General features: G+C 35.9%; 1 protein-coding gene across 11 annotated transcripts in view; it reads left to right on the forward strand.

Annotated features, from left to right (window-relative positions):
* MTDH (metadherin) overlaps positions 1 to 5,180 on the forward strand; it is a 63,005-nt gene extending 57,825 nt beyond the window's left edge. For all 11 annotated transcript variants that reach the window (XM_079126201.1, XM_079126207.1, XM_079126210.1 and 8 more), the window contains 3 exons: positions 488 to 628; positions 2,551 to 2,707; positions 3,478 to 5,180. In XM_079126201.1, the coding sequence (XP_078982327.1) occupies positions 488 to 628; positions 2,551 to 2,707; positions 3,478 to 3,548 (369 nt within the window). In that variant the 3' untranslated portion in view covers positions 3,549 to 5,180. The remainder of the gene's footprint in view (positions 1 to 487; positions 629 to 2,550; positions 2,708 to 3,477) is intronic.
* The last annotated feature ends 3,688 nt before the right edge of the window (positions 5,181 to 8,868 follow it).

Consider the following 8,868-nt stretch of genomic DNA (forward strand, 5'->3'; position numbering starts at 1 on the left):
AAATTTGAATTCCCTGTTTGTTCTTTTTACTATGTATGTATAAATATTTTGTTCCCTGAAAAAGTCATTAAGTGAAAAACTTTTTTTCTTTATTTTTTTTCCCTTGTACTGAAGATTGAACTCCAGTATTGTTTTACATTCAAGCTACATCCCCAATCCTTTATTTTTAATTTTGAAACAAGGTTTTTCTATGTTGCTGAAGCCATCCTCCATCTTGTAATCCTTTTACCTCAGCCTCCCAAGTAGCTGAAATTACAGACATCCATGTCCAGCTTTTATGTCTTTTTTTTTTTCCCCCCTCCCCATTCACAATTGATGTAACTCCCTGGAAAAAGCAGGAAGTGATCAGTATGTTTCAGAAGTTGCTTGGACAACTTCTGAAATGAAATTATTTTCTTTTGGCATCTTCAGGACAAGAAACAAAATAGATTTTAATTGGTAAAGAATGAACGATTTCTGTCACCTAATAAATTACTTTTCTCTGTAGGACACAGAAGAATTAGAAAAAGAGATTAGAGAAGAGCTTCCAGTGAATACCTCTAAAGCCCGTCCAAAACAAGAAAAAGCTTTTTCCTTGAAGACCACAAGCACTAGTGATCCAGTTGAAGTACTCATCAAAAATAGCCAGGTAATTTTTAAGGCATTGACTCAAGAATTGTGTCATAATTAAAATTTCATTGAAGCACGGTGCTAAGTACTTTACATACACAGACTAATCCACAAACAACCTCAGGAGAAGGTAGGACCCATCATATAAATGATGCTAGAGAAGTTGAATAATTTGCCCATAGCCACATATCTGTCAGTAGTAAAATCTACACAGCAGTTCCCCCTTGCCCAGTTTTGCTTTCCATGATCACATGTAATCTGAAAATATTAAATGGTAGTTTTCAGAAATAACTCATAAGTGCTTGCCATTCTGAATAGTATGGTGAAATCTCATTTGTTTTCACCCTACCCTGGATGAGTCATCCCTTTTTTCAGCACATTCATGCCATATATGTTACCTGCTCATTAATCATATAATAGCCCTCTCAGTTATCATATTTACTTTATTAATATCACAGTACTGTGTTTAAATAACCCTTATTTTTATTTTAGATAATAATGGCCCCTTAGCTGGGCATGGTGGCAAATGCCTGTGATCTTAGCAGCTTGGGAGACTGAGGCATTTTGGTGTTGTATTTAAATCCTTTTCAATGAAGCCATCTTGTAAAGAATATTTGAACCCTTCTATGATTTACTGTAAATAAGTGGTAAGATAGAGGGGGAAATGATTGAAAATGTGCAATTAATTTTGGATATGGAATAGATACAGGTAACATTATGAAAGATAAACCAAGCAATGACAGTATAACTTCAGACACCTGAAATAGAATTAAGGAATACTAATATTTGCCTTTACTCATACCGCTTTTCTAATGTCCTTTTACTGTTGGACCTTCCTGAACCCATGGAGACTGGAAGAAGAAGAGCAGTAGAAACATTACTTACCCTTGTTTCTATAGGAAGTTCAGAATAATGATCACAATTAGAGCTAGCCAGTGAAATAATCTGATCTCTCACAGCCTCAAGACACTCCAAATACTAGGATTTTTAGTATTAACTGATCCTGACTATTCATTAATGGTTATGCCTCAGTAAGGCAAGAAATAGCAAGTCTCAAGAATTTAGGCCCTGCCACAGATGATGACACACACCACACCTGTAGTGCCAGTTACTCAAGAGACTGGAGGCAGGAGGATTGAGAATTTGAAAGCACTGGGATGTACTTCAGTGGTAGAGTGCTTGCTTAGCATAAGCAAGCCCCTGAGTTCAATCCCCAGAAGAAACAAACACACACACACACACACACATATTTATATATCCAGGCCCTCCTTTAGCATTCTTAATTTTACTGCCAGACTGGATAAGTCTGAAGATTTGAACCTAAGTGTTACTAGTTGCTTGAATCAGTAGGACTGGTACCCACAGCCAGCTTGTAGATAACAGAGAAGCAAGTATCAACTACTGTTAGTCAAAAGTTCACTACTTTATCTTTCATGAGTTATGAAGAGTTAAGAGTTGGTGGGAAGTCAGCAGAACCATTGAATGGTTAAAGAATATTAAAAAGTGCTATTTATTAACGGAATGAATCAAATATCATTACTCTATGTAAATGTATGAATATGCAAATGGTATGCTGTTACTCCGCGTACAGAAACATGTATCCCATTTGTTTACAATAAAAGTATTTTTTTAAAAAAATGTGCTATTTATAATGACATTGAAATATAAAAGTTAATGAAAATGGGATCATTCCCTTGGATTCAAGTGAATGTCATTTAGACATTTTATAATTTTATACCTTCCGTTTTTATCTTAACCTCTGTAAATAAGTCTTGGTTATTCGGTCACATCACTAGAGGGCAGACATGAGTTGTGGTGCTTCTACTGATAACTTAGAAACCATCTTAGTATTTACTTCTGCCAAATAGCTTCTTGATATTAATGATACTTAATTTTATTTGAAAATTTTATAAACATCTGAGGTAATTTTATCCAAAATAGCCTATCAAGACCCTTCCACCTGCTGTTCCTACCGAGCCATCTGTTATCTTATCAAAAAGTGATTCTGACAAAAGCTCTTCCCAAGTGCCACCGATGCTACAAGAGACAGAAAAATCCAAGTCAAACACCAAGCAAAATAGTGTGCCTCCTTCACAGAGTAAGAAATTCTCTATTTTGGTTCTTTTGTGTACTTCTGTACTGTTTTTCTTGTATACAAAAGTGTGAGGATTCTGATCTTAGAAGTTTAATGGAGTAATTGAACAGCCCTTCCTTCTGCAAACGCTGGATTCCTTTGACTCTTGTGAACTTCAGTTGTGAGAGCCAAGTTGCTAAGATAACTGAAGGAGAAAGCCAGAGGCCAAGAACAGAGGAAGATTGGGTTCCTGCCTACCTGTCTGATCTATCTCCCTTTTTCTTTGCATATGTGTTGAGGCTTCAAATTGTTTCATACTTTTTCTCTTCCCTCTCTCCTTTCTGCTACCGCTGGTGTCCATAGTACCCTTTTTTCTCTTGTATTAGTTAAGCTGAGCCATTTTAAATGGTGACTGAGTGCCATGGCACACACCTATAGTTCCTGAGAACTGGAGAAGCTGAGGCAGGAAGGTCACTTAAGCCCAGGAGTTTAAGAACTGTGCAACACAGCCAGACCCCCATCTCCCAAAAAGTGGCACTTTCTCTAGGTCAAAACTGGTTGAATATTTTATTTCCATATGGTCATATCTAATAATACATTGGGATTAAAAGGAAAGGGGGAAAACAAATATAGACTCAACTTCAGAATATTCGATTAGGACTTGAAAACCTAAACATAAAACTTGAGAATTTCAAAACACTTTTTTAGTTACTATTTTTTGTATCGTTGAGACATAACAATACTTATCCTCCTGAATTTTTTTCTTTCTCCACCCTCTCCCCTCCCCGCTCTAGCCAAGTCTGAAACTAACTGGGAATCTCCCAAACAAATAAAAAAGAAGAAAAAAGCCAGACGGGAAACGTGAATATTTTGTTTTTCCTGAATTGGACATGTGTTTGCAAACACTGTCTTGAAGATTATGCTGTTTATGCAATAATTTGTGAACATGTACAGAGTTTTATATAAATTTAAACCAATTTTTAAAACAAAACTGTGAACACAACCACCGTAAAAATGGAATCAAAGGAAAGTTAATTTATGAAATTAAGAGGTCAGCAGAATATACTACAGTGCTGGAAGACACTTGGAAAAGTCTTTTCAATTGAACAAGAATGATCTTAATTTAAGAATATTATCCTAGTTTTACAACAGTTCCCTGTTTACAACAGATTGTGCCCTGTATCATCTGCAGCTGTGGAATAATGGATTCTGATTAGAGAGAGGACTGCCTATAAGTTAGTAGGCAACTCCTTGGATCTTATGCACGAACTTGTACCATTTGAATCTGTTCTATGCTTAAATGAAAGTGCTTTGATCAAATGCATAATCTGCCATATCTTTACATATTTGTTGGTAGCAATTTGTATTAAAGGAATCACAAGTGCAAATAAAAAATCATATACCATTTGTTTAACTAAACTGTCATGGTTTAGTTTACAGTTTTTAAAAAGTTCTTAATTAAAACATTGCAAATGCAATTGACACTTGTATGGCTTACGAAGTTATTTTTGATAGTCTTACTTGAATTGTTCAAAGTACAGTATATTTTAAATTTAAAAAGTAAACTATGTATTCATTTTATACACTTAGGGTTCAAAGTAAGAAATAATGCTCTTGTTTATGATTTGAAAACTTTCAAGCAAATCCAGCTTAGAATTTTTTCTTTCCCTAGCAGTTACTTTTTTCCAGTGTCAACTTAGTTGCTAATTTTTTGACTTTAAAAATGAAATCATTCACAAACTTTGAGTATGTGATGGAGAATGAAAAACTAGAGTCAGACAGCTTTAATTGACATTGTCAAGACCTCCAGTTATCAGGAATACATTTTTTTACTGCCTTAACCTGTAGTGTGTAGAATATGCATCAATTTCTTGAAGGGGATTCATGTTTTTATAAGAATTTTCATGTAATTATTGCAATTGTGGTCAAATAAGGAACATTTTCTGCTTGAAATATTGATTTAAATGATGTGTGAGATGTTTCATCATTTTCAGGCACTGTGTAATTCTATTGTAATAAACTGGCAGGTATCTTTGTAACTATAAATAGTGCATGCTTGGCCATGTACACTGTAAATAGCCTTTACCAGATGTGTTTGACAAGGACCATAATTAACATCACTTAGTAAATTGTGATAAAGAAAAAAGCCATGATTTATTTGATGTGATTGGCTTGTTTTTATGTGGCACCAAGAATGAAACTGTTTAACAGCTGTAACCAATGGTACTGATCTATCCATCCAATGTTGTCTTTATTATATTTGATGTGGTTTGATAGTATTGCATTGTCAGTCTAGGAAAGCTAAAGAAACAGTATGGTTTTAGTTTTGCTTAAGACTGGCCTTATTAATGGACAGCTTTCCTAACAGGCAATTATTAACTTTCATCAGGTGTTAACATCTGTTTCAGGAACATGGCAGTATGTTTACATGTCAGAAGTTTTGTTTAATTCTATGGTATTTCTAAATTGATTTGTTTAAATAAATTCAGCAAATGGATAGCATTGTTTTTATTTGCTTCAATATGGGGGTAAATATTAGATAAGTGCCAGGAATGGATTTCTTCAAATAACTTTATTTTGTTAGCTTTACTTACATAGTTCCTAAATAGATCTGAAAATTCCTAAGTTGTCAGCACTTTGTAAAGGTATCAAAAGGAGAATTTGATAGGGAGTCTAATTTTAGAATGTGCCAAAACATCTATGCTTAAAATTTTAATTGAACTCTCTCAACTCTACCTCACTATTTTTTTTTAATCTTAAAATTTTGTTGACTTTCAAACAACAGTTCAGTATCTCACCCGTTCAGCCACCTTGCCAGGTGTTAAAGATTGAGGAGAGTGCTGGAAAGGTAACTCAGTGGTAGCGTGTTTGCCTAGTATGCACAAGGCCCTGAGTTCAAGACTCAGCACTACCAAAAAAAAAAAAAGATTGAGGAGAGATGATTGTAGAGGTGGAGAAACACATTGCTAAATTGGAATGGATCCAGTATGGAGATAATCTCTGTCCCTTCTCTCAGCTAAACCATCATTTTATGTTGTTAAGAGGTGGCAGTTGGGGGTCTGGGGATGTAGCTCAGTTGATAAGAATGCTTGCCTTGCAAGCACAAGGCCCTGAGTTCAGTCCCCAACACCACACACAAAAAAAAGAGGTGGCAGTGAGCTGAGACTGTAGCTCAGTGGTAGAGCACTTGCCTCGCATGTGCAAGGCACTGGATTTAATCCTCAGCACCACATAGATAAAATAAAGATAATTGTGTCCACCTGCAACTAAAAAATAAAAAAGGTGGCAACTATATGAATGATAAAAATTACTCCTAGTCTCTTTTACATGCATGAGGTGTAAACCCTTGCACAACTAAAGTGTTACTCATTGCTCCTTGCCTGTTCCATAAAATGTTCATGTGACATAAAAGCAGTTTCTGGTATCTGAACAGAGGAGCTGGCTTCCATCAACTCAGAAGACACCAAACTGTGGGTAGTGATTCAGGGAGAAAGAGGAGCCTATTCTATGGAAGAATGGATTAGAAGCTCCCCAGACTGCTTATAGGAAAATAACTGACCCCTTCAGGTTTTGTCAGTCCTGGAGGGAATTCCTATTAACAAGCAAGCCCTCCTGTCCCCCTACCCTAAGAAATTACTCCCAAGTCTCCCTAATCCTAACCTGTCTGGGCATCCTAATTGAACTCTTTCTTCCCTATTCTGAAGCAAGGAAATCTGGTTTCAGATTTCTCCAGACTGGAATCCTACCTATCTGTACCTTGAATTGAGCAAAACAACAGTTGAGAGAGTCCAAAAAGAAAGTATTGAAATAAAATGTGATTAATGTAATTTACCATGTTTACTTTGTGCATGCATTTTGTTGGGATGGGGAGGTCAGAATAATTTATCCAAATCTAATGGTATTATTATTATTTCATAGGCTAATCCAGTTTGTATTTGGGCTAAAGATGCCAGAGGGCAATATTTAACTACAGAGTTTAGTTTTTCTTAATTAAAGATAGTCCTTTATTAATATAGTGTGAATTATCTTTCAAAATTTAGGATTTAGGTTTAAGATGTCTAATAGATATCTTAAGATTTTCCTGTAAACTCATTGCACAAACTGGAATTACTTTCCAAAAGGCTTAGGGAATGAAAATATCATTTGTAAGATGCATTGAGTATTGTAAATAAAACAAACCATTTTGTTTTGTTTAAATTGCTTGTTACAGTTCTCTTTTGGGAAGGGACTTCATTTTTACATCCTAAGCTAGTCAAAAGGCAGGTACTTTTTGTTCTTGATTCCCACCTCTACCCGCCAAAACCATAGGTTCAGGCTTTGCCCTGGGGAACCATATATTTGGAATTAAGCCCTTCTGAAAATGTGTTTGTTTACACAGTGTTATCCATGGGAAACATCTTTTATTTTAGATCATCTCAGCAGTAGATTTATCTACCAGCAAGGTATAATGTGTCACTTGTATAGACTCTGTAGGTTAAGGAAATTAAACCAAAACTCGACATGGGTTAGTGTTTTTTGTTTGTTTGTTTGTTTTGTGGTACTGGGGATTGAACTCAGGGCCTTGTGCTTGCAAGGCAAGCACTCTACCAGCTGAGCTATCTCCCAGCCCGGGTTAGTTTTTTTATGTGGTGATTTCATTCCAGCAGTAGTGACTTATACAAGGTAGAAGTTTGTTTTTCTTGCTTATAAAAGTCTGGGAAACAGTTCAAGGCAAGTATGATACTGTAGTGCTAGGAATCCAGTTCCTTACATATTGCTCCTCCCCATTTCAACATGTGGCTTTCATGTCACGGTCAGGACAACTGCTCCTTCTAGAAACTTCTATTCAGCATCTGAGCCCCTTGGAAGAGGGCAGCCCCTATCCTCTAAGACCATTCCTAGAAATTAACTTATACAGAGACTAACATTCCAAATTTAGTTGCTTGGTCCCACTTTCTACAAAAGAGAATGAGAAATTCGTCTTTATTTTGAGTTGTCCTGCACCAAATAACTTTTAAGGATCTATTGCCGAGGAAAAAGAGAATTGGCTATTGAACAGTGCTAGCATCTGCTAACACACAGTAAAATGATCTGCTGCACCCCAGCCTTTTTAAGGTCAATTTTTAGCTTTTTCAGCTGACCAGAATTTTGAAGGCTCTTTTTTGCTGCTCAGTGCAGCTAATAATGTCCCAATTTCTATATGATAGATTCTGGAAGAAATTTCTGCCACTCAGAAACTGCTTTAAATCCTAGAGACAGGATGAGAGAAACAATTCTGGATTGTTTCTCTCACTGCAAGTGTGGATTGTAACAAGTTTTTTTGTTTTTGTTTTGTGGGCACTTTTTGTACCTAGGGATGTTTGCCACAGAGCCATATCTCCAGTTCTTTTTAAAATTATTTTAAGATAGGGCCTCACTGAGTTGATGAGGCTGGCTTTGAACTTTCGATCTTCCTATCTCAACTTCCTAAGTCACTGGGATTACAGGCATGCATCCAGCTCTATTAGAAGTGTTAACAGAATAATTACCCTGCCATATAATCTTTAAAAATTATGAGATTGTTGACTATTTTTCCTGCTTTTAATAGTACAATGATTTCTAACTAGCATCAAGACATGTATATGAGTTGTCACATTTGCTAATACTGAGGTTTATGAATAAGTTAATTGAAAGTTTTAAGCAGAATCAAGATCATTCTATGGTAGTAGCATTCTTATTTGTATAAATGTGCTTTTCTTTATTATTTGTATCAAGGCATTCCAAATGAATATATGTAACATGTACATAAAGCATAATAAAATGAGCACCTCTGAAACCACCATTCTGCTTAAGAAATAGAATATAACCTGTAACTAAATATTGGGAGCAAACGACTTTTGTTATTTGATAGCAGGAATAAGGGAGAAAGGTATGAATGAAAATGACTGTTGTCAAAAACCTAACTAGGCACAGATCATTTTTGGTTCCAGAAGTGACTAAGGGTTCCAGGTAACATCTAGCTGGCCTTATTGCCATCCATTCCACTGAAATTGTAGTAAATATGCATAGATACATGGCTGAATGTGAGTGGCATCGCCACCTGGTTTCATGCAAACTCTTTAAGTGGCAGCTTTTCCATGAGAGAATTGGCAGCAAAGCTTTCTTACAGTAGTCCCCCAGAATCCATAAAAACATCAAGTGCTCCACTTGGGTAACTGAGATTTTTG

This window comes from Sciurus vulgaris (genome assembly GCF_902686455.1).
Source record: "Sciurus vulgaris genome assembly, chromosome: 1".
NCBI classification, from domain to species: domain Eukaryota; kingdom Metazoa; phylum Chordata; class Mammalia; order Rodentia; family Sciuridae; genus Sciurus; species Sciurus vulgaris.